This window comes from Phaeoacremonium minimum, assembly GCF_000392275.1.
Source record: "Phaeoacremonium minimum UCRPA7 unplaced genomic scaffold PA7_03_scaffold_413, whole genome shotgun sequence".
NCBI lineage: Eukaryota > Fungi > Ascomycota > Sordariomycetes > Togniniales > Togniniaceae > Phaeoacremonium > Phaeoacremonium minimum.
Window position 1 is genome coordinate 444,331 of NW_006921315.1, and position 25,752 is coordinate 470,082.

At 53.4% G+C, this 25,752-nt stretch overlaps 5 protein-coding genes across 5 annotated transcripts; all 5 read left to right on the plus strand.

The window, feature by feature from the left end:
* Nucleotides 1–1,807: 1,807 nt before the first annotated feature.
* UCRPA7_5469 (putative major facilitator superfamily transporter protein) lies at nt 1,808–3,412 on the plus strand (the record flags this gene model as incomplete). The annotated part of the gene is made up of 3 exons (XM_007918016.1): nt 1,808–2,058; nt 2,507–3,111; nt 3,171–3,412. The coding sequence occupies 3 exons, from the start codon at nt 1,808–1,810 to the stop codon at nt 3,410–3,412; spliced, it is 1,098 nt and encodes a 365-aa protein (XP_007916207.1).
* Nucleotides 3,413–9,271: 5,859 nt separating this feature from the next.
* On the plus strand, nt 9,272–11,155 carry UCRPA7_5470 (putative ferric reductase protein; the record flags this gene model as incomplete). The annotated part of the gene is made up of 1 exon (XM_007918017.1): nt 9,272–11,155. The coding sequence occupies one exon, from the start codon at nt 9,272–9,274 to the stop codon at nt 11,153–11,155; it is 1,884 nt and encodes a 627-aa protein (XP_007916208.1).
* Nucleotides 11,156–13,050: 1,895 nt separating this feature from the next.
* UCRPA7_5471 (putative 2-isopropylmalate synthase protein) lies at nt 13,051–15,164 on the plus strand (the record flags this gene model as incomplete). Its single annotated transcript, XM_007918018.1, has 4 exons — nt 13,051–13,058; nt 13,113–13,290; nt 13,349–14,929; nt 14,997–15,164. 4 exons carry the CDS (start codon nt 13,051–13,053, stop codon nt 15,162–15,164), a joined length of 1,935 nt encoding a protein of 644 aa, XP_007916209.1.
* A 2,217-nt stretch (nt 15,165–17,381) lies between these two features.
* On the plus strand, nt 17,382–20,471 carry UCRPA7_5472 (putative importin subunit beta-1 protein; the record flags this gene model as incomplete). The annotated part of the gene is made up of 7 exons (XM_007918019.1): nt 17,382–17,436; nt 17,571–17,629; nt 17,712–18,518; nt 18,571–19,743; nt 19,822–20,065; nt 20,118–20,226; nt 20,285–20,471. 7 exons carry the CDS (start codon nt 17,382–17,384, stop codon nt 20,469–20,471), a joined length of 2,634 nt encoding a protein of 877 aa, XP_007916210.1.
* A 1,127-nt stretch (nt 20,472–21,598) lies between these two features.
* On the plus strand, nt 21,599–23,945 carry UCRPA7_5473 (putative multiple ankyrin repeats single kh domain protein; the record flags this gene model as incomplete). Its single annotated transcript, XM_007918020.1, has 4 exons — nt 21,599–21,954; nt 22,029–22,323; nt 22,571–23,812; nt 23,922–23,945. 4 exons carry the CDS (start codon nt 21,599–21,601, stop codon nt 23,943–23,945), a joined length of 1,917 nt encoding a protein of 638 aa, XP_007916211.1.
* Nucleotides 23,946–25,752: the final 1,807 nt, after the last annotated feature.

Genomic DNA, 25,752 nt, shown 5'->3' on the forward strand with positions numbered 1-25,752 from the left:
GAAGTCACTTTCCTATCAACTCTTCTTTTCTCTCGAACTTGCATGTGATACTGCCCAACAAGTTCAAGATACAATTCACATTCAAGTCAACAACATCATTCCAAAACTTCAGCCTGGCTCAATTACAGTATCTAGTCGAGATACACATCACTGAGAGGGAGCTGAATAAAAGTGACTTGCAGATGGCGACCATTTTTTGGGCGGTCATTCGGAATGCACTTTGTGCAGACAAACTTTTGGTCGTGTCCTTGGCATGTGCGAGCTGGAGATCTCATTCTCAATCTAACGCATCTTTGACCTGAAATTGTAAGTGCTGACTTTGCAATGACGAAATGTGTCTCGTTGTTGCTCTATCGTGAGACCTTGAGCATTGAAATGGCATATAGTATCCTTCTCGTCTTCTTGTGTGTTTGTGTGAGTAGCTTAGAGGCTGAGTTGTCGGAGCCCTTGATGGCACTAATTTATTTTCCGGGTTAGAGCGCAAGGTTCAAAGGTATCATTGGACCGATTTTCTGCTTCTGTGATCTTTCACAACAAAGCACACCGAATTGGTTCCTGTACCTCTTGAGCACGCCACAGAGCGGCATTTGGGGGTTCATGCGGCTGAATCAAAGGAAGGCCGTGTAGCTACCTCCTTTCCGGAGCGAGTCTTTGGATGTTATCATTTGACAAGTTTGATACGTTCCATGGATAGACGTGAATCGGACACTTCCCATGTAATATCGTGAGAGAGATCCCGTGAAGAGCTTGATTTGCAAGATTGGCTACTTGATTTCTGGCCTGGGCTTCCCACGCTGAACCGCATATTTTGGATTTTAGTGCCCTGTGTCTAAAAGCAATCTCGAGCTTAAGTTTCTAGTAATCGCTTCTGGCATAAATCACTGATCTTGTAGCTCAAGACTGGCACATGAGAAGAAAGAGAAGCAGTCAGCTCTCCTTGTCTCCTAATAGACAATTCTAAGCCAAGGCGGAATCCTTTCTAAACTCTGCAATTGCATGCCTGAAGCAGGCTCCGCTACGTGGTGCATCATCGCTTAGCTAAATAGGAATGTTCCGCGCCTTCGAATCCACCTTTCCGATCGAGACACTATGTCCCGGCTGCGAGGAGCCTTTTCTACAGATAGGCTACTGATAACCGGGTCTCCATTCCTATTGCAACTAACTAAACCTTAAGGGTTCAGTTCATTTCAGAATACGCTAGTTCAGTGTTCATGCACAGCTGCACTACATTATTTATTCATTTAAGATCACACTCGTCATACTTGATGCCGAAGACAGCGTTTCTTATTCCGGCCACAATGCCTCCTGCATTGGTGCCGAAAGTTTGAAGAGACGGCCAATGGCAATGAGTTCTCGCATCTCCCATGAGTAAGGTCTGCGTCAAGCTCGGCAGTGCTGTCGAGCCGATGCATCCAGTGCAGCTGCAGGCTACGGCCAGACAGAAGCCGCTAAGCTCATTCCTACAACGAGCTTGATAGAAACTGTGCTGCGCTGATAAGCCCTTCCGCACATATATTAGATTCCTTTATCAATTCCGCCGTTCCGCAATCCAGGCTAAGTCACTACACTGTGCTTGGCGTCTAACGTAAGGCTCTGCTTGGCGAAGACGGGTCTTGCACGTCGTATTTCACATCGAATCTAGTGCGAATTGGCTTATCTCTGGCCCTCCCTCCTGATGCCCAGACAGCATGGTAAATGATCAGCTGGGATTCGGCTCAAGAGTATATATCCCCTCTTATATTTGCCGTTGCGATGCATCTTTTTTCTGTCCCCCGAACAAGTGCACGTGCCACAACCCAACCTTACAATGTCGGATTCCATCAGTCAGTCCCAGAAAGTTCCCTCTGTTCTTGCAGGAGAGCAGCCAGGGGGCCTCGTCGACGCAGAAGCAGCACATAGCTATGTCATCGACACCGTGTCCGAGAATCAGCTTGTCCGCAAGCAGGACTTGCGCGTATTGCCCATGATCTTCCTTATGTACTTCTTTACATTCCTTGATCGAACCAACTTGGGCAATGCAAAGGTCGCAGGCATAGAGAAAGACTTGGGATTAGGGACGTATGGCTTTAACATTGGCGCTTGCCTCTATTATGGCATCTATTTCTTCGTTGACATCCCAGCCTCTCTGTGTGTCAAAAAATATGGGTTTCTCGTGCTTCCGCTGAGCTGTATTGCCTTCGGCATCGTCACTCTTTGCACCGCATTCATACACAATCAGGCGAGCTTCTTTGCCATTAGACTACTTCTCGGTCTTTCCGAATCTTTCCAATTCCCAGGCCTCAGCTATGTCGTGTCGCGCTATTATCGCCGAAGCGAAGTCACTACACGTATTTCTTTCTTTATGCTTGGTGCAGCTGGGTTGTCTAGCGCTTTTGGCGGGTTACTTGCCTCAGGATTGCTGTCATTGCACAGCATCGGAAACATCGATTCGTGGAGGAACATCTTCCTAGTTGAAGGGTTGGTGAACCCTAAACTTTGCAATTCTCTTGCTGATGCCCTAGTCTAGAATCATTACCACCGGCGTTGGTATCATATCCCTCTACCTCTTCCCTGCCGATCCCTCCAAGACTCGCATTTTCAATGAAGAGGAACGTGCCCTTGCCATGGCCCGTATATTTCATGACCAACCGGCTATTGTCGAGCACAAGGAGCGTATCACTTGGGGCCTCATTAAGCGCGGCGTATTTAATGTCAATGTCCTGGTGGGTGCCTGGATGTATACCTGCAACCAGATAACCGTACAAGGCTTATCTATCTTCACCGTCACCATCCTGAGGCTCAACTACCCAGACCGCTCTACTGTGGGGATTCAGTTGCTGTCGGTACCGCCGCCCCTTGTAGGCATGGTGTTTGCGTTGGGTGTTGCATACATTAGTATGAAGACGCGTAAGCACGGCTATGCCATCGCCTGTGCGGCGATGCTCAACATTATCGGTTATTCCATCTGGTTAGCCTCAAAGAATGTGCAGGCTCGTTACGCTGCGATCTTCCTCAACACTGCTGGAGGATACAGCTTTGGGACGCTGACTGTCAGCTGGACGCTGGCTAACGCTGCCCCGGACACGATACGTAATGTCTCAAATGGAGCGGTCTCAGCCATTGCCAACATCGGTAAGTCTTCCGGCCAACACATCTTGTCATAGAGTTACGTTCACTAAGATGATTACTAGGTTCGATCGTGGCTACTTGGAGCTATCTTAATACTGATGCGAAGACTGGCTACCGGATTGGAAACAGCCTCAATACAGCTTCTGCAGCTTCGGTTGTTGTGGCTGCTCTGGGTCTCGTAGCTTACCAAATGAAGGAGAATAAGCACCGAGCGAGTTCTGGCCGCGATTACCGCCTGGAAGCTCCACATGAAAAGGTCGCTACACTCGGCCACCTGCACCCGGAGTTCAGATACATTCATTAAAGAACTATTGAAGAGCTCTGAAAGCTTATATTTTAGCCCCAGTACAGTCTTGGCACTCAAAAAGACTAAGTAAGAATAGACACTTTTGCATCGCGTATGCCTCCTTCACATTCATGACATAGGCAGCGCCATTCCACTTGCAAGAAAGCTTCATAGATGAAGCAGAGTCTTCACTCTCATAATCTAACAAATCGCAATGTATTCGGCATCTACTCCATCACGAGTTAATTATTCAAAAATGTTATGGCTTTTTAGTGTGAAGGCTTATGTAGATCAGACGGGCCATGTGATGTGTTTTGTACCCTGTCAGAGCCAGTCATCAAACAGTCCAGTTAGTACCAGCAAGATCAAAATGCCTATACAGACCATAGAACACAAGACCACCCTATTCTCAGTATCGTATTTTCCCCAAACCAAGCTACCACTTGAGACACATCTGCCGATCCCGTCTCTGCCGCGGAGGCTTCGTTTGTCCCAAGACAGACGAATGCACGTGCTCGGCGGTGCTCCAGGGGTTGCAGGACTAGGTAAACCTCTCCGGGCTCGCTTAGGCCTACATTGGCCCCGATAAGCCCACCCATACCCAGAGATGCCACTATCCTCCTCATCAAATGGCTGGAACAACGGGCTACCCCCAGTAGGATACTCAACTCAACGGCGTTGAACCCTCTAGGCACGTTTGGCGTAAAGGAGCCACTGTTGGAAATTCCGATACTCTGCCGAGCAGCATCTGTTTGATAGTCTTTTGGGCTGGTGACCGTCTTCCCAATAGCCTATAAAGATGGCCGGTAGGCATAAATGCTCGTGACGTTGGGAAGACCCACTCCAACTAAGGCCCAAGTACTGTTGATGTTCGCGGCTGCCCTGCCGGTGTATGCCGTGCCTTGATATATCTTGTGTGTCGACCAATTGCCCACGACTGGGACAGGCAAGATTGACAGCAAGGCTGTATCCAAAGCTGAAGCCGACAACATTAACTTCAGTACGGAAAACATGTTCGAGACAGCAACGGAAAAAAAGCTTGCAGATATATGGGCCAGTGTTATCAACAATCATAAAAACAAGCTCAAGCTTCACAGACCTAGTAGGCCATTCATTACGACAATTACGCCTCGTCTCTATGATCAAGACCGAGTTCGGCGTTCCTGTGAATCTTCGAATGGTCATTGAGCTCCCGACGCTTTGTCATCTTGCCCAAGAAATTGATAATCTTCGGCAGCAGAACTCAGACCCTATATCTCCGGTACCATAACACGAGCTGCAAAGACACAGGCCGTCACCCACAGAACAGCATTGGTAGCACAGGTATAGCTGGTATCATAGACTGGCCTCGTTCAATGTAAGCTTCGTCTGTATATACGATTCAGGGCTGGTGAATCAACAGACGCTCATCGAGGCATGGAACCAAGTGCTCGAACGTTACGAGATCTTTCGCAGCCGCTACGTTTCACCATCGAAAGCGTGGCTTGGAGCGTGTACTGGCCTCCCATCCCCCGACAGCACAAAAGCTAGAGTCTAACGACGTATGGCTTGAGCTGAACACGCCTTTTGCGCTCGAGTCTTCTCCGTCAGTCCGTGTGGTCTTTAGCAAGGACACCATCGTGGCGTGTGGAGCCAGATTGTCTGCGATTACACCGTACTCGCCCTATTGCTGACGGAGGTTGGCATGGTCTACCGCTCCGAGACGCTCCCGCTCGACTTTCAGAAGTACCACGAGACGGCAATATGGAACAGCATCGCGCCGGCCTGCTCTCTGGCATTCTGGGAAAAGTATCTCGACGGCGTTCTACAAACACAACCTGCATACCTTGGAAACGAAACGGCCGCGGCACATCATTGACGGCGCGCGTCTCGGGGTCTCTATGGCATCGCGTGCGCGATTACGTGGACGAGCAGCGCATTACAGGCCAGCAGCTAGCCCTAGCCGCGGCAGCACTGGTCAAAAGACGATTCGATGGACATGGTCTTCGGCATCCCATTCAAGAACAGACCAACGGAAGCAGACACGCGCACGGTCCGACTGTTCCTCGAGCCTCTGCCGGTCCGCATCGCTTTCCAGCAGGACGCCGGCAATCCAGCCTGTATCCTCCACGGCTACCTCTCGGCTGCAGCGATCACGTTGCCGCAGTGCAGTCTTTATCGCAGCGGGCCCTCGCCAATGCAATGCCGTGGGGCCGATTGATCGAGCATCTCGGCATCAGCGGCGAAGAAGTGCTGCCCAAACACCCCCTGTTCGACTGTGTTGTCTCCTTCCGTGACATATGGCCGACGGGGTCGTCAACCGGCGGAGCGTGGAGTCGGCTGGATCTGGACTGCGCAGTCGAGCCGCAGCTGGTCTGGAGTGAAGGGTCTAAGTTCAAGCTGATGATTGAGTTCATGACAATCAGCGACGACGGGCTTGTGATGCGTCTTGAGTTCGATGATACGTGCTACGAGAGTTCGAGTCATATTGCGGCTGTTAGGCGCATGATTCTACGCGCTTTTGACGCTATCGTCAGCTCTGCAGGACACAGCAGCCGTGATGACGGCCAACAGCTTTTCGCAGAGATACGCAAGGAGATGGTGCGGGCATGGTTGAGGGAAGAGACTTCTGCTTTTGCGTCTCGAGGAAGCTATCAATCCGAGGAGGATGTAAGGCCGATAGACGACAATGACAACCTTTTCCAGAGACCATTGTTGAGTCTTAACACATCGTCCGGTCAGAAAAAAGTTTCCATAGCAGACATTCATAGTAAATGCAGCTCGACAACCGATTACCTACGACAAATGAGTGCCAGTGAAAAGTGTGTCGTCGATGTCAGACACCTTTGTTCGAGTGCCCCTGTGTTGTTGTACCCCTCCGCCAGGCTCATAAATGGTAGTACAGCAGCAACAGCATCATTACCTCCTCAACAAGAAATTACTACCTTTATACGATTCAACAGACCTACAATAATAAACAGAACCTTCAAGATCTTAATGAGTATGAGACTCTCAACTTCGAGTATCTTTACAGTTCAAGAATCAACGTTTATTACCCTGGTAGCGGAGTAGACCCAGCAGCTTATTCAGCAATACCACCTTAGGTAAGAATAAGGTGTGCGGGATCTAACGTTAAAGGTAGGCTAGATTTAGGGGGGGTGCAGAGATCTCGGCAGCGGCCGAGGACGCCTGCCCTTTGCCAGCCTCCGTTTCAAAATAAACACATGCCAAGGGGCATGCGACGACCGTGGGCTCCCACGCCATGACGCCATGGGGTTCTTATCTATCCTCTCATTTCCAGAGCCTCGGAGGCAGGCGCAGAGGACCATTTACAATCATCAGACTGCTGCATTGTCTCTCTCGCAATCCTGGGCGGTCGGACGACATGGGCTCTTAGCATTATCCTGGCCATATGAGGCACAATATATGTGATGCCGCCATGAGTTGTTAGGCAGCCTTGGGAGCACCGCTAGCACCAAACACCCTTGCCGGAGAGCGGACCCGGCGATATGGCCCATGGTCACCATAATTGACGTCTTAATGAAGATGGCTTGGGCTTGATGTGTTATCGGATGGGCTTCGGCGATGGCTGGACTAAAGAGACACGGTTCTTCAGGGTACCGGTAGATCAGATCCGACGGGGGGCGCTCGGCAAGCGAGTTGGGGCGTTGGAGCCACCGGCGTCAGCGGAGTTACATTCTTTGCAATTCCATTCACAATTGTGCTTGTCACTTTGTGTCCTTTGTTGTGTCGGTCACCAACAAGCGAGCCGGAGCGACACTTGCGCCTCCTTCATTCTGTTTAGTGTGGGTTCTCGCGGTCAACAAGGGCTTGTTTGTCTTGATTGTATAACCACACCGGGTTCACATTGGACCACTTGGTGTGCTCTTTGTAGGCGAGCCGTATCGTGCATCTGTCCGTTAAAAGTAGCAATGAATGATACGATGGCAATGCCGCGGCAGCAGCCGGATAGAATGAGAGAGTCAGAGTCAGACTCTTCCTGTAGAGAGAAGAGAAAGAGAGCAGATGATGATGTTTCGCGCGTTTCCTGGCGGCTGGGAATCTGGTCGGTTCTGTTCGTCAGTTGCTTGCCCCTGAGTCTCCATCGACTTGCCTAGTCGGGCGGGATCTGTGAACAACTGGCCAACCAGAAGGCGTGTTTCAGAGACATGGCAGGGACTCTGAGAACGCCCGCCGGCAACCCTGGCAGCTCTAGAGAGGCACGAGAGGGACCCCGCAGCAACCTCACCCTATCATTTGTCTCCCTACGCCCCTTTGCCCCCTTTGCCCTCTCTACCTGTGCACCGTCAGTCAGGTACCCGGAGCTTGGCTGGCTGGGCTGCATCCCCCTGAATAAAAAATCGTATGGACCAGATCCTCGTTCCCCTCAACTCCACGCCTGTCTGCGAGGATGATAGGATGCGCTCCGCCAGCGAGCATTCCTTGCTGCTGAATCCTAGGCCATCTACAGTATGAGTAATGTGCGGAAAGATAGCTGCAGGTCGTATTCATCAGGCCAGACCAGGGAGAAATGGCTAGACTGGGGGGTCCCTCCAGGTCCAGGTAGGCACGAGTACATACATAGTAAGCTTGGGGGTGCTGCAAATACAGTACCGTATCTAGCTATCTCTTTATTTGCTTGTTCATTCCTCGCAATTGGGGCGATTCGTGTTGCGCCACTCTCCCTTGGCTCGCTCGGAAGACACCGCAGCAGATAGTCGCTTCTCTTATTACTGACGATCATCCCTCTTTTGCCTTTCTGTGTCTCGTTCCGTCTGTTCACTCTGGTTTTGGTTTCCCTCAAGGCTGCGCCGTGTGTGTGTGTGTGTGCTCCTTTTTAATTCTTTCCTCCCACCTGTTTGCGTGTGCGTGGAGTGGGTGGTGGTTGCACGGTTTCTGCCCATCAGCCAATTCTCGGCGGAGGCTGGACTCTAGTAAAGGTCGTGGTCGACTCACAAACGCCAAAGACGACGACAGTCATCACCATCGCCGGAACATTCACCTTCCTGCTTGGCCTTTTCTCGCCAACTCCACGACCGGCCACCTTCTTTTGCTTGTCTCTCGCGACGTCACCACGTTGACATTCCGTCTTTATTGTTTCTCTGTCTATTCGGTCATCACGTCGGGACTCACTAGTGGATCTCGATCGGCTTAGGCACCCTTCTTTTCCACTACGACATTGATTGAAGACTGCGCAGCCGCCCAGTCGCGGGCCCTCGATCTGTTTATTCCGTCATTTGCAGTTAAACATCGAGGCGTGTTTATAAGAACACAATAGAATAGTCTGGGGCAACACACGCTCTTTCCGTTCTCCGGGGTCATCTTCCAGGTATCCCCCTTCACACAAAGCAACGCAATATTTATCGCCTTATCCGCCGGGTCGGATCATATCGTCAACATCACTCACCCTCACCCTTTTTGAAAGCTTTCGTCAGCCCGAACCTTTCCTGGTCCTCCGTATCTGCCGACTGCGGTCGCGGCTTGAAGGCAAGATCGTTCGATCATCTCCGGACTGATCGGACCTCATCTACGTTCTTTTACAACGAATCCCAGTCCAGCATCAAAGCACTTCGCCAATTCGGCCGGCAACATACGCCAGTATTGGAAGGAGCCCTCCAGCAACAAAAAGATCTTGTGTCCATCAATAAGCTTGTTATTCCTTGTTCATCGCGTCTCTCCATTGTCCCGCCTATTATGCAATTGTTCTCTGGCTACTTCACCCAACAATAGCCTTTGTTTGAGGGCCTTGGACTGCAGGGTACGCCCACGATCTTCTTATAGATCTAGCGCAGCTCCTCGAACCCTCTTGACCAACTGGAATTTCTTCCGAGTTTATCAGCATTTTTTCTTTCTTTTTCATATCCGGTCGACCAATAGTAGCACCAGTCATCAGTCAAGATGGACTTTCAGCGGCGCAGGATCGCTGCAGTAGACACTCTTGCACCTGCCATCGTCCTGGTACCTCGAGGGGCCACGACGATGGCATCAACAGAAACACACGAGGCGACGCCGAGTTCTACCGTGTCGCCGTATCACTCAGGTCTCTCAGGAGTCAACCAACCAGTCAACCTGCTATTTAAGGATATGCTATGGTGGAGCTTGGGCATCGTTGCTCTGATAATACTGACCATCAGGCTGATCGAGATCTCATGGACCAAGCTGCGGCAGGTGTCGGCCATGTGCCAGGATGGGGAGAAGCAGAACTACTGGAAGTACTCGCAGTGGACTTGGATGCCGCGGTGGAAGAAGAACATCATCTACGCCCCGTTATGGAACAAGAGACACAACCGCGAGATCAGAATCTCCTCAGCTATCAACGTCGGAACGCTCCCCTCCAGGTTACACGCGATCCTCCTTGGAGGCTATCTCGGCAGCAATTTGATCTACATGTTTGTCCTGAACTGGGAGAACCAGAACAAGTACGCTTTCTGCGCGGAACTGCGAGGCCGCTCCGGCACCCTCGCCGCCGTCAACATGGTCCCCCTGATCATCTTGGCCGGTCGCAACAACCCGCTGATTGCCATGCTTAAAATCAGCTTCGATACCTACAACCTCTTCCACCGATGGATCGGCCGCACAGTGGTCATCGAGACCCTCATCCACACGCTTGCCTGGGCCATCGTCCAAGTCGCCGATGGAGGCTGGGAGAGTGTGAGCGACAGAGTATTCCATGACAAATTCATCGCGTCGGGCACCGCCGGCACCCTCGCGTTCGTCATCCTCATGATCCTGTCCTTCTCGCCGATCCGCCACGCCTTCTACGAGACATTCCTGAACACCCACATCATCCTCGCGTTCATCGCCTTCGTCATGACCTGGATCCACTGCGCGACCGCCGCTATCCCCGGCGGCCTTCCCCAGCTGCCGTGGGTCATCGCTATCTTCCTCCTCTGGATGGCCGAGCGATTCTACCGCATGTTCCGCCTCTGCTACTACAACTGGTCAAGCAAGGGCTACACCGAGGCCGTCATCGAGCCCATGCCCGGCGAGTGCTGTCGCGTGACGATGCACCTGCCGCGGTACGTAGACGTCGCGCCCGGCAGCCACGCGTACCTGCGCTTCGCGGGCGTCAACCCGTGGGAGAACCACCCCTTCTCGATCGCGTGGACGGAGCACACGGAGCAGGCCCTCCCCTACAACGAGAAGCGGGAGCCGCTGCTCGCGCGGCTCGCCAAGGCGCGCACGTCCGTGTCGTTCGTCGTCGGCGCGCAGACGGGCTTCACGCGCAAGCTGTACGACCGGGCGCGCGCGTCGGGCCGGCAGAGCGTGACGCTGCGGGCGGCGTTCGAGGGGCCCTACGGCGGGCACCACTCGCTGGACAGCTACGGGCACGCGGTGCTGGTGGCGGGGGCGACGGGGATCACGCACCAGATGTCGTACCTCCGGCACTTGATCGAGGGGTACGGCGCGGGCACGGTGGCGACGCGGCGCATCACGCTCGTGTGGATCGTGCGCGACTACGAAGCGCTCGAGTGGGTGCGGCCCTGGATGGACGCGGTGCTGCGCCTGCCGAACCGCAAGCAGCTGCTGCTCATCAAGCTGTTCGTCACGCGGCCCAAGAACAGCCGCCAGATCGTGTCGCAGTCCAGCACCGTGCAGATGTTCCCCGGCCGCCCCAACATCCCCACGCTGCTGAGCAAGGAGGTCGGCGAGCAGATGGGCGCCATGTGCGTCACGGTGTGCGGGCCGGGCGCGCTGGCCGACGACGTCAGAGCCGCGGTGCGCATGGTACAGGACCATGGGAGCGTGGTGGACTTTGTGGAGGAGAGCTTCACGTGGTGATTCACCAGCCAGCAGACAGCAGCTGGTACAGTGACCAGCTAGGCGATCTCGATATTGTTGATCTGATATTTTGGACAAATGCTCCATTTGGTTCTTCTTTCATCTACTTCTCTTCTTCTAGATTCCTTTGGGTATATCCCGTACTACTTTGCATGTCGAAGCGGCCTGGAGTTTTCTGCGGCATTTTCATTTCCCGTCCTGTTGTACCTAGATAATGGCTAGAAACCATTTAGAACAGTGAGACTGGTCCGTTGTAGGACCAGGGAGAGAAGGGCTCGAGGGGGATGATGGAGACGAGCCACTTGTATATATCATTTTTGTCGACCCTCGATTTGGGGCTAATACATATTCCAACTTGCAAAGATATGCCTTCAAATCGTCCCCCTATAAATGTAAGATATAACTCATCCCTTGGTCGATGTTGATAACTTGTAGTTAGCATGCCTTAGTTGGATATCAAGAGCATTTTAGGATATAACGACCCAAGCTGCCACGATTTGCCAGGTGTCACACAACTCCTAACGAAGGTACGGCATCTGCGTCACAGTCATGGACTCTTGAATATGAGTGGCCTTGGCTTTACGGATATGCTCGGCAAGAGACATCACGGTCAGTGTCGAGCCACTTAGACAAGCCTCAGTGCATCCCGTCCATAAGATAGTCTCGGACCCAGAATCACGACTATCTCGGGAGTCCGAACGAGATGACCCAGATCCACCACTCACAGCAAGAAGACTCTGGAGATCTCAGGGGCAGGGGCAGGGGCATCCGACTGGGACATCTGAGATCAGCAAGATTAGATAGAGGCTCGTTGCGCAAGTGAGCAGACTTTGGGCGATCGACTGTCGCTTTGTGGCGGTTATTGAAGGGGTGGGGGGGGCCCAATGCGTGCCTTTCCCGACGTCGGCAAACTGACGGGAATGAGGGGCACCACAGATTTTTCTGAACTGACGGCTGCAAGTGGATCGATTGGCGTCCTTAGGTAAGTATCTAGGTAGGCCAGTGGCCAGCTCACCTAAGGTCAGCGGCGGCGCCTGGCTCGCCTGAGCAATGAATGAATGCATAGGTACCTAGCGGTAGTATGCCAACACCCACATCCTGCCACGCGAACGTGCGTGCTACCCAGGTATGCTGTGATGCATCCTGTTATGCTGGGAGTCGCCTGCGTGCTGCAGGAGGAAGACGAGGAAGAGTGGTGGTGTGAAGCCTTCGGTGGGGTAAAGTATGCGCACGTCTTCCCCGCGGGCGTCGAGAAACGACGTGCCATCTGTCTCAACGAGTCAACGGCGGCATGTTGTATGTTGTATGTCGTGCGAGAATGCGGACTGCAACATGCAGCACTTGCGGCTAGGCCTTGAAAGGCATTGAGATGCACTTCACTTCGATCGTGGCAAGTTTGACTGACTACGTACATGTAGGTAGTAGCATATGCATCATATTATGTATTATGTACGGGAGAGTCTACTCTATACGACTAACATATAAACATATTTGTGGCGGCTTTCTCGCCTCGCCTCGCCTTGCCCTGCCTGTTTTAACCTTTGAGGTGTCGATGGTGTGTAGTCTAGTTGTTAGTTACCCGGCCCCGAAAGGTCGAGCTTGTGAACTACATCGAGTGACTCAGAATCGACTCCCTCTATGGTTTTTCCACTACACACATATCCTACATGTACACCATATCCTGGCTTATTTACAGTCAATCTTTCCCCTAACCTTTACTCAAATCAATTCTCGTTACCAGAATACCTTCTTCATCGCATTCCAGCTCGACAAGCTCAGAGTGTGCGCCCGCACTGTGCTTGTGTGTCTGCCGCTGTGCCCCTCCTTCCGTCATCTCAATTGACAAGACCAAAAAAATTAATCTTCATCCTGACTCCCCCCCGCATTGAGTCAAGATGCCCATGTTAGTAGTCCCCCCCTCCCCCGCTGGACAGAGACACTCTTCCGCTTGACGAAGAACATCGTCTAACCAGCAATTGCGCGCGGCCAGGCTCAAAGATCCCTCCAAAAAGTACAGGAAATTCCCGACTGTAAACCTACCTGATCGCCAATGGCCTTCCAAGACCATTGACAAGGCTCCGAGATGGCTGGCCACCGACCTCAGAGACGGTAACCAGAGCTTGCCAGACCCAATGGTATGTCCATCTAGGAGTATGCGCTTCACATACGAGCCACTAATCTGATACGGCGCAGACTGGCGAGGAGAAATGGACCTACTTCAAGATGCTCTGCGACATCGGCTACAAGGAGATCGAGGTGTCCTTCCCCTCGGCGTCGCAAACCGACTACGACTTCACCCGCCGCCTGATCGAGACCCCTGGGGCTGTCCCCGACGACGTCTGGCTGCAAGTCCTCTCCCCCTGCCGCGAAGACCTCATCCGCCGCACAATCGAGTCTCTCAAGGGCGCCAAGAAGGCCATTGTACACATATATCTCGCTACCAGCGAGTGCTTCCGCAGGATAGTGTTCGGCTTCACCGAGGATGAGTCGGTAGAGCTGGCGAAGAAGTGCACGCGTCTGGTCAGGTCCTTGACCAAGGACGACCCCAGTGCGCAAGGGACCGAGTGGGCATTCGAGTTTAGCCCGGAGACATTCTCTGATACCAATTCGGACTTTGTCATCAGGATTTGTGAGGCTGTTAAGGCGGAGTGGGAGCCCTCGGAGGAAAATCCGATCATCTTCAACCTCCCCGCGACGGTAGAGATGTCCACGCCTAACGTCTACGCCGACCAGATCGAGTACTTCTGCAGAAATGTCACCGAACGCGAGAAGATCGCCGTATCCCTTCACCCGCACAATGACCGCGGATGTGCTGTCGCCGCGGCCGAGTTGGCACAGATGGCGGGTGCTGACAGAGTAGAAGGCTGCCTATTTGGCAATGGAGAGCGAACAGGCAATGTCGATCTGGTGACTCTAGCGCTTAACCTCTATACACAGGGCGTCTCGCCGGACGTCGACTTCTCAGACCTCGAGAGGGTTATCGGCACGGTAGAAGTCTGCAACAAGATCCCCGTACACCCACGTGCTCCCTACGGAGGCTCTCTGGTCGTCTGCGCATTCAGCGGCTCTCACCAGGACGCGATCAAGAAGGGCTTCCAGGTACGCGAGAAGGAGGGCAAGGAGTACGACGACTACTGGCAGGTCCCATATCTGCCTCTCGACCCCAAGGACATCGGCCGCGACTACCAGGCCGTCATCCGGGTCAATTCGCAGAGCGGCAAGGGCGGCGCGGCCTGGATCATCCAGCAGTACCTGCACCTCGACCTGCCGCGCGGCCTGCAAGTCGAGTTCAGCCGCGTGGTGCAGCGCATGGCTGAGCAGCGCGGGCGCGAGCTGCTCCCCGTCGAGATCACCAAGCTGTTCGAGCAGACGTACTTCCTGCGCGAGAACCACCCGCGCTTCACCATCGTCGACTACAACATCACGCCGGACCGCTCGCGCAGCCCCGCGCCGCCCGTGCCCGGCAAGACGCCCGACACCAAGAACCTTGCGCGTGTCTTTGAGGGCGTCATCGCCGTCGACGGCAAGGAGTACAACCTGCGCGGCCGCGGAAACGGCCCGCTGTCCAGCTTGGCCAACGCCCTCAAGGAGGTGGGCGTCGACATCGAGGTCGCCAACTACATCGAGCACTCGGTCGGCAAGGGCAGCGACGTCAAGGCGGCCTCGTACATTGAGTGCACGACGCCGCACAGCCAGCAGAAGGTCTGGGGCGTGGGCATCCACGAGGACGTGGCGCAGAGCTCTCTGATTGCGCTGTTAAGCGCTGCTAGTAACGTGAGCTTCTATATCCCTCCCGTAGGCATATCTACGTGCAAGTCATGAGCTAATATGGAGTTTACAGTTCGTCGTGAGCCGGCCCACGAGCCCGATCTTCGCAAAGCCCATCCCGAAGCGGTCGCCTAGCCAGGAGTTGGATCTGAATGGCTCTGCAAAGCACGCCAAGGAGAACGGGGCGGCGAACGGCACCGACATCATCAACCGCCTGGAGGCGACGGCGGATGAGATGTAAACGTACTTGATGCTTAACCAAAAACGGGGACTTCAGAAAGATGGCGAAGCAGAGACGGTTGATTGAGAAGAGATAAAAAGTCATTCTCTCGACATGTGCATATTTTTCAACACGGGAAGGGTTTTTTTTTGGTCAAAATGGAACCTTTCAAAAGCTTTTGCATAGTGGCTGTTTCTCTCTATACAGGCATACAGACACACAGATTGGATCACCCAAAAAGAGATATGCATACAGAGGTACATTTGCTGGAGTCAGCACACAAAAAACTGGCATTAATTTATTCAAACGGCCTTCACTTCAATTGATGATGCAGTATTGTGACTACTGTACGTACAGTGAAATGTCAGATTGTGAGACAGGGCTGGCCCTCGCGGGAATCTGGCCGCCGATAGAGTGATGCTAGAGAGGCACCCCGAATTCCAACGCAGTCCTTTGTCTCGCAAATGGCTGGCGTCTCTTCGTTTGGAATTGGGCGAGTCCGGTAAGAAGAAGAGGGGAGAGGGGGGGATGAGGGGACCCGATGGACCTGGCATGTGAGTGTCTGGCGATGCGTGGGTAAGGTAACAAGGGGAAGAAGGTGGTGGTCAGAGTGTTCCTCCTGGGGCGGGGCTACACTCGAAAGGGGAGAGCCCGAAGGGTTGGGTTAGGTTAGGATAACTTATTAGGCGAGCAGGCATCGGTAATTGAGCTTCTTCCCTCCTCTCCGCTCTCTACTGTCTAGGATTCTTGTAGGTACGAAAAGGAGCCATCTTACTTTCCCACGGTTCCAGGGTTAGGTAATAGAGATGAGAAGCGCCATGATTGGACGCATGAATTGGATAATCGCCCCGAGTCAATCCTCATGGAAGTGAGCTACGTAATTCAAAGTCCGTAGATGAACGGGTAAAGTTTATGCTTTTGGCCACAACGGAAGCGAAAAGCAGTTCGGGGCACGGCGATTGGATGACGGGCTCTGCCAACGGGAAAGAAGGGCAACAACGTCAGTGGATCCGCAAAGAGAAGGGGAGCGAAGGTCGCAGCTGCAGTGATGGAGCAAGTGAAGTGAGGTGAGGTGAGGCGAGGTGAGCACTCACTTGCCGTGGACAATGGAACGACCTGGCATTGCATGTACACGTTCATCTTCTGACCTCCCGAGTCTCCTCAATATGTTACCGGTCTTGTTTCTTGTTTTCCAATAAAGTCAATCATCATAAGAGAATTCCAGAATCGCACAATAGGTGGAGGGCTAGAATTGACCAAGCCAGGGACGTCGAGGCTTAGCTATTGCCTTCTCACATTGGATCATCTCATCTCGCCTGGCCCCCGAATTCTCCACATTCATTTTCACTGTACTGTACCGCACTGCACCGTACCGCATCCCCCTTCCTTCCTTCCTGACGTGCATCTTGATTCTTGACTAAACAGACCGTACCACACCGTACCATACCATACCAACAACCATACCGTAAAATTCCACCGTCTTCTCTCTGTCTATGTCCTGCATCCAGCCCAGAGCTGCCTCTCGACCAGACTCTTGAGGCCCTTCACCGCAAAGCAGACGGATAGCCATCCATCTCAGATGCAATAGACAAGGAGAAAAAACACTGCAAAGTCAACAAGCCCCGCGCCTCCAGAAAACAGCCCACTTGTTTCTTAGGAAACGACATCACTTTTCTCTCTAGACTGCGTTAGGTGCAGAGCCGGCTCCAAATCCAGCGCCAAATTTCCCTGGCCGTGCCCCGGTACGTCCCCTACTACCTATACGGTGCTAGCACAGGAGCACAGGAGGACAGGAGCGAGGGGTTCAATACGTTCACCTGCATTCATTCGCTCGTGTTTTCCTCCAGACGACTCATTCGTACCCATCCCATCCCATTTCATCAGCAGCCGCAAGCAGCCAGCAGCCAGCAGCCAGCAGCCAGCAGCCAGCAGCCAGCAGCCAGTAGCCAGCTAGCTTTCCCGCCCGTCTGCCTGCCTACTAGACCAGACCAGACACTACCCTGGCGCTCGCTTCGACACTAACATTCTACCACGCCTTTCCCGCGCCGCATCTGTTAAGCCTGTGCGTTGCCGGCTTGTAATCTCTCCCCGCTTAGGTTAAGCCAGGCAGTTCACTCCAGCAAACTTTCTTCCACGTGCCATCGACCACGTCAAACCTCGCGACCGACCTTTGGCCTTTGATCTTCGATTCTTCCCACCTGACGCTCAGAGTCGAATTGCCAGCCACGAGACGTCACCATGGCCGAATCCGCACCCGACATCAACTCCGTCCTCACCAATTCGCTGTCTCCCGGTAAGTCCTCCCCATCCTCATCCTCATCGTCTTCGTCTTCCGCCTTTTCCCCCGTCCCGTCCGACAACTGCAGCTTTCCCCCGACATAGTCGCGTCCCGTCCAAGGCTGTGGCAGCTCTGCTAACCCTTCACAGACGCGAACCTCCGCCATGCCGCCGAACAGCAGCTCACTCAGGCTGCTGAGACCAACTTTGTAAGCTCTTCTCTTCATTTTCCCTTTCTGCCGTCACCGGCCCTAGCACTCGCAGGAGCTAATGAGAAATCCCGCCTCGTAGTCCCTATACCTCGCTACCCTGGTTCAGGAGCTAGCAAACGAGAACGCACAAGGCCACATTCGAGCAGCCGCAGGTCTTGCCCTAAAGAACGCATTCACAACCAGAGAGTTTGCCCGACAAGCAGCCATACAGCAAAAATGGCTCCAAGATACAGATCAAGAGACCAAGACACGCGTCAAGAGCCTGGCGTTGCAGACCCTCTCCTCAAATAATGCACAGGCCGGCCAGGCTTCGGCCCAGGTCGTGGCATCCATTGCCGCGATCGAGCTGCCTCGCAACCAGTGGCAGGATTTGATGGCGTCTCTGGTCCGCAACGTCAGCGACGGCTCACCGCACCAGAAGCAGGCTTCCCTGACCGCTATTGGCTTCATCTGCGAAAGCCAAGACCCAGACCTCCGAACAGCCCTAATCGCACACTCAAATGCCATCCTGACTGCCGTCGTACAAGGAGCTCGAAAGGAGGAGACAAATGGCGAGGTCCGCCTCGCTGCCATCACAGCCTTGGGCGACTCGCTGGAGTTTGTTGGAAACAACTTCAAGCACGAGGGAGAGCGCAACTACATCATGCAGGTTGTCTGCGAGGCCACACAAGCCGATGATACCAGGATACAGCAGGGCGCCTTCGGTTGCTTGAACCGAATCATGGCCCTATACTACGACAACATGCGTTTCTACATGGAGAAGGCTCTATTCGGCCTCACCATTCTTGGCATGAAAAACTCGGACGAGGATGTTGCCAAGCTGGCTGTCGAGTTCTGGAGCACTGTTTGCGAGGAGGAGATTGCAATCGAGGATGACAATGCTCAGGTAAGTCGGGACTATGATGTGCGAACGTGCCGGATGCTAATGATGCTTCTAGGTGGAGAGCTCAGATCAGATGAGACCATTCTATAACTTCAGCCGTGTAGCGACAAACGAAGTCGTACCAGTGCTTCTAACTCTACTCACCAAGCAGGATGAGGATGCTGCTGACGACGAATACAACATCTCCCGCGCTGCATACCAATGTCTACAGCTATACTCACAGGCTGTGGGCGCCACTATCATCCCACCTGTCATTCAGTTCGTCGAGGCAAACCTACGGTCGGATGATTGGCACAACCGTGATGCTGCTGTTTCGGCTTTCGGCGCCATCATGGAGGGTCCGGATGAGAAGGTCCTGGAGCCCATCGTCAAGTCTGCCCTCCAGATCCTGATTGGCATGATGGAGGATCCGTCGCTCCACGTCAAGGACTCCACTGCCTATGCCCTGGGTCGCATCACCGAGGCATGCTCAGAGGCTATTGACCCCAGCCAGCACCTTGACCCCTTGATTCGGTCACTATTCGCCGGGCTGCTGAATAACCCTAAGATGGCCGCTTCGTGCTGCTGGGCGCTCATGAACCTCGCCGAGCGGTTTGCCGGTGAGCCTGGCGCTCACGCAAACCCTCTTACGCCTCATTTCAACCAGAGCGTGACCAACTTGCTCAACGTCACTGCCCAGGCAAACGCTGACACGTCGGTACGCACTGCTGCATATGAGGTTCTTAATGTGTTCGTCCAGAATGCGGCTAGCGAGTCACTGCAGCCCATTGCGTCCCTTTCCGATGTCATCATCAAGCGATTGGAGGAGACCATTCCCCTGCAAAGCCAGGTTGTCAGTGTCGAGGACAAGATCACATTGGAGGATATGCAGACCAGCTTGTGCACCGTTCTACAAGCAATTGTCCAGCGTCTGGATAAGGAGATTCTGCCTCAGGGCGACCGCATAATGCAAGTCCTGCTTCAAATCCTTAGCACTTCTGGTGGCAAGTCCAGTGTTCCCGAGGCTGTCTTCGCCGTGATTAGCGGTCTCGCCAACGCCATCGAGGACGACTTTGCCAAGTACATGGACGCCTTCACTCCCTTCCTATACAATGCTCTGGGCAACCAGGAGGAGCCAAGCTTGTGCTCGATGGCTATTGGCCTCGTCAGCGACATCACGCGATCTATGGGAGAGCGCAGTCAGCCGTATTGCGACAACTTCATGAACTACCTCCTCAACAATCTTCGGGTTTGTCTCCCTTCTTTTTTTGACACCGCTTCTGATCATGTATACGAAGTTGTCCAAATTTCTAACGTATTTTTACAGAGCACTACGTTGTCCAACCAGTTCAAGCCGGCTATTCTGCAATGTTTCGGCGATATTGCAGGCGCTATTACCGGACACTTTGAGACATACCTCTCTGTGGTGGCACAGGTTCTTCAGCAAGCGGCCACTGTCACTGCTAGCCCAGAGGGTAGCTATGAGATGTTCGACTATGTTGTCTCCCTCCGAGAAGGCATCATGGACGCTTGGGGTGGCATCATTGGAGCTATGAAGTCCAGTGGAAAGAGTGAGTTCAAGACGTACACTTGTTGGATCGATCATGCTAACATCCGGCGTAGCCCAAGTTCTGCAGCCCTATGTGCAATCCATTTTCCAGTTGCTAAACGTCATTGCCAATGATATCAACCGTAGCGAGGCGTTGATGCGGGCAGCCATGGGTGTTATTGGGTATTTTTCTCTCATGCTCTTTTTCGTTGATTCATTGAAATACTAATCTTTGCTCTAGCGACCTCGCTGATGCCTACCCTAATGGAGAGCTCGTTGAGGCTTTCCGTCAGGACTGGTTGACTATCCTCATCAAGGAGACACGGACCAACCGCGACTTCACATCACGAACCATTGAGACTGCTCGGTGGGCTCGTGAGCAAGTCAAGCGTCAAATTGGCGGTTCCACCAACGTCATGACAAGCTGAGCACTTACCGCTCAGAGCAGTAGTTATCTCGTCGCCACTGCTTTTTTGCCCCCACCCCCTGCGGCGGCCGTTCCCAGCAACTCCATCTTGCGCTGAGCCTACTCGGTACATCACCCGGACGGCAGCGACGCAATACCCATACCCCAGCAGCCATCAATTCACAACACCACAGCACTACGCGAAATGCGGAAGACACCAAGCATCATGTGTATATAGACCTCTACACTGTTATTTGGAGTCGACAATACCCCCAATATCCCAGGACACAACACGTTTTACCCCTTATCAAGCTGCAACCACTTTTGTTACCACTTTCATCAATGAGGCTTCTCGTTTTTAATGGGAATGCGAAGAATAGAGAGACACGTCATGTATCGACCACGCTTCGGCGGGTACGAACTAGTTATGTAGAGACGGAGACACGGAAAACAAACGGATGATGAAAGGAGGACCAGGGGAAAGCCAAGCCTTTGTACCAATTTCAAGTGAAATTGGTTACAGTGCTTGGGGGGCGTTTTCAGGACTGGAACATCGCTCGGGGAGAGAGGAAGATCAAGGTCTCGACAGGCGTTTGTGTTCGTACACAATCTGCGGAGCGCAACGTTTTCGGCCTCCAGTGCAAACATAGACTCTTATACCTGGGCTTCTGTGTGATCCGAAATTCCATCGTGCAGACGGAGGAATTTCCGGTTTTGCTTTGAAGTTTTCGAGAGGCTGGAAGCTGGACAGGCACGGATTTGAGCAAGAGAGGCAGAGACGGAATCGGAGAGAGAGACGAGAAACTTGTGGCTGTTTCGGTCGAGTGACCGCAGTCGAAATCAAGTATTGCGTACAGTAGATGCAATCAATAAGCCAGATCCCCCATATTCATGTGAGCCCCTCTGTGCGTGATTGGCTGTGTCTTTGACAGGTTGAATGCAATGCCCGGTCGGCATTTAGCCAGCGCCCGGCCAGCCTTGCCCAGGCAGAAGCTACCTCAGTCGCCCACAGCCGTGGCGAACAGCCCGTGGTGCTCAGACGTCAATAACACTGGCTCTATCTTGATGTAGTCATTCTTCTCTCCTTTTTTGGAGGGGCTTCTGACGTTTCAATAATACTGCCCCCTCATCCTATGCCAACGGAGAATAATGGATAGGCGGAGCAGCCGCCACAAGGTGGCCATGCGCTACGCCGACAGCATGATGCATCACAATCTAGGCCACGCCTTATACCAGGGCATCAGCACCGCAAAGATATACCCAGGAGCTATCGGATACTTCAACACGAACGGGCAGTGGATCCACATCACCTCCCTGCAGAAGCTGCGGCAGTCGCCTTCGCCTTCCGGGGCTCGGGAGCCCCAGGAGCCCCGGGGCATGAAAGGCAAACTGTCACCCCTGGAGCCGCAGATCAATCTCAAGGTCAGCACGGAGACGCTGCAGTGGGAACCAAAGCGGTCTGCGTACGTGATGAGCCATGAAGACGGGAGCTTCGGCTTGGACACGTGAGTCATGTCCCTCATCTAATCTGTCCCTTCGGACCTCTCAAGCGAGAAGAACCGCTAACTCGGTGCGGCAGTCGGTTTCCGGTGAGCATTATCGATCCGTGGAGCGGACGGTTTGCCCCGCAGCTCGGCGCCGTGCTCGCCACGCCCGGCCCGGTGGCGCACGCGAGCATCAAGACGCCGCGCCGGCTGCAGGACTGGATCCGGCTGAACCAGCGGGTGTTCCCGCGGTACTACTGGGAGGCGCGGAGAAACGACCTCTGGATCATCACCAGCACGTACAGCACCGCGGACATGTGGCTGAAGGTGTGGGAGGACACGGCGGCTGCTGTAAGAGTGCGCTTCTCTGGTGGCGCTGCCAGGCATGAGGTCAGTGCCGGTGATGGGGTGTTCTGTCGGGATGAGAGCTGGTTGCATTATTCGGCAGAGGTGAGGCTATTCTTGCTCCGATTTGTGTCCAGGCCTGAGTTACTCACCCTTGCTGCTGTCTAGAACGCCGATGAAGGTCTAGTTTGCTTTGCCGGCGGCATCAGAGTGGGTTTCAACAAAGACTGGGTGAGCAGACCGAACCCCTAACCATCTGTCTTATGTTTCGCGACACTGACTCTGATGCAAGTTCCTCGGCAAGAAAAGAGTGTCCAACTCAGGTTCGAGGATGTGTACTCTAAGGATGTACAGTCCGGGCGAGAAAGAGATGAACTGGACCAGCGTGCATTACGATGGCGCCAACAAGGGCAAACGGTCTCAGCTCAAACCGTTGGACCCGTATGATGGCGCCGCAGAAGACAGCGCCCTTGTAGAATATGATGTGCCCGGCTTGATTGATGCGGCAGCCTCGGGACATATCGGCCTTGTCCGGACGATCCTCGCCACAGCTGTGCCCAGTCCTGATCAAAACGGAAGGCTCGGAGCGGCACTTCGGCAAGCAGCAGCCAGCGGCTACGATATCGTCGTGAATGCGTTGATCCAGGCAGGGGCGGACGTGAACGCGCTGAAAGACGACACCTCGCCACTGATAGAAGCCTCGAAAGCAGGCCATAAGAACATAGTCCAGATGCTGCTCGAAGCAGGAGCTGATCCAAACGTGTCCGGCTGGCCCACCACCGCGCTCGCCGCCGCCTCACACAAAGGTCTTGAGGGAATAGTCTCGCTACTGCTAGCAGCAGGCGCAGACGTTCAGGCCGATGAGGTACTGAAGGGACCCTGTAAGCGGGGCTACGATGCGTGCATCCGGATTTTGCTCGCAGCAGGGGCGGATATCAATGATCCAGAGGATGAAGGCGAGACGCCGCTATGTGTGTCGATTCTCAATGGTTGTATGAACACTGTGCGCTTACTGGTGGATGCGGGTGCCGACGTGAATCGGCAGGCCGGTGAAAATGGACGGACTCCCACGCCGCTGATTACCGCTGTAACTTGCGGGAACCGCGAAGTCGTTCAGTTTCTTCTGGCATCTGGCGCTGATATCTACCTGACGGGCGGCGAGCAAGGGAGTGCTATAGCAGCGGCAGCTTTCCGAGGAGACAAAGACATGGTCAGGCTGCTCCTCGAGGAAATGGACAAGAGAGGGGCGAGAGAATTCGGCCCGGCCCTGAAGTTCGCAATCAAAGCCGGTTCGGTGGAAATGTTCGAGTTCCTACTCGCTTCAGGGGCAGATGTCAACGGCATAGACGCAACGCCCGTGGCCATGGGGACGGCTCCTGCAAACGAGCCGCCACTCACCGCCGCAACCAAGCTGAAAGCGGTAGACTTCGTCAGCCGTCTGCTTTCTGCTGGAGCCGATCCCAATGTGACGGAGAGCAATTGGTCGAGGCAGACAGCCTTGCATATCGCCTCGGCTGCTGGGGATGTAGAGCTTGTACGTCGTTTGTTGGAAGCTGAGGCCAATATCCATCCATCAGGAAACTGGTCGCCGCTTCACCTAGCAGCGCGCAATGGGCACTTACAGGTTCTTCTACTCCTTATAGAGGCAGGTGCGAATCTTCAGTTAACAGATTCGAGAGGCCATACCGCAAGGGACATGGCTCTGTTGAGTAGTCATACTGAAACCGTTATAGCCTTGTTTGAGGCCCAACAGAGAGTCAGCGATAATATCTCTTCGGCATCTGGGGTTAACGATATTAATCAGGCGCAAGGTCGAGTAGATTATCCACAAAATCGCAATGTGCGGCTTCGTGGAAGAGGGTCAAGGACGAGGGCCTCGAGACGCAGGTGATACCCAAAGGCGAATCTCTGTATGCGAGTCACGTTGTTTTAGCCTTTCTTTTCTTTCGGGGAGATTAGAACCTCGTTTGTGCTTCAAAGAACCCATCATACAGCATCTGCAGTCAACACATGGTGAGATCTTGGAGGGGTTCTACAAAACCATAGGTTCCGTGTTAGTTTGAGAATATCGAGAAAGCAAACTCTAGAACTGGGTATAGCGCATTATTTCCATGCCTGACCGCCAGAGAAGGTTCAAAAAGACCAAAAAGTCGAATAAAGGGGGATCAAGCGGCAAGTCGAACAGGCGACCCCCTTGGCCAACCCCCTTTTCATCCGAAGTAAACAAGCAGGCAAGTTTAAGATACCACAAACAACCTCACACACCTGACCGTTACGCCAAACAGGCATTTTTTCTAGTCCAGAAAGGTACATCGACCGCAGTGCCCGCAGATGCAGTCACCGTGCCGGTGATCAACACCACGTAGAATTCGTCATGCATCTCGCCTGCCATCACCACTCCATCTCGCCAGCAAAACAAGCCACAACCAGCAATATCTTTCAGAAGCATACGTTCAAGATATAGTATACCTCATAGCCAGTAGCAGTAACATGCATAAAGAAATAGTTTGGATATAAAAGAAAAAAAAAGAAACCCGAAGGTCCGGAAAAGCCGAAGTTTTTCCTCATGAAGAGCCCTTCATCCCGCTACTGATACGCTCGGTCCAGGCATCGCGTGTTATCCCCATGGGGGTTCCTGCTTCGTTACCATATCTTGCCCATCTTTGGATATATAAGGGCACCCCAAGTCGGGGGGCCTGCGTTGGTGCCTGAGGGTGTGCACGTGGGTGAGTAAGTGTGACACGGGTGCAGCCAGCTGGCCATCACGACGCCGGCCAGGTCGGAGAGGTGGCGAGGGCGTGTGCTTGTTTCCTTTCGTACTTTGCCTCACCTTGTCATCTCCAGTCAGTTCATCGCATCTGCTTACCTTCCACGGCAAGCAACCTTGAGCTAGAGTCACAGCCTATCTGCCACTTGCATCTCACACCAGTCACTCGATACCGAAGCCGTCCGATGGATGATATTATTCGATTGGTATGCCCTAATTCGTGGATATCAATACAAGTTCGTCCCGGCATTCGAACAATTTAACCCAACCATAATCCTAAACTCCCAGACCGTACCCCTTTGAAGTGTTACACCCCATATCCACGATTAGTATCCATACATTCCACCATTCCCTACCCAGTTTTGAATATTCGGCGCGCCGTCAATGTAGAACTGCAGCTCATTCTCATAACCATCATTACCAGCCAGACCTGCTCCATGATGAGGATAATACTCCGCATGCTGACCAGCCATAGAAGGATCATAAGCTTGTCCGCTAGGCCCTCCCATGCCACCTCCCTGATGAGTATCAAACGCCTCGATAAGAAGTCCAAGGCCATCAGTAGGACCCCGAGCCCCGACCTGCTGAGGATGCTGCGGGTGGCCTTGGGGCGGCATCGCGGCAATTGCTTGTGGCTGCGGAGTATGATTCTGCGAATGCGGATGCGGAGCTCGCATTTGCGGGTCCATGTACATCATTGGCGCCGG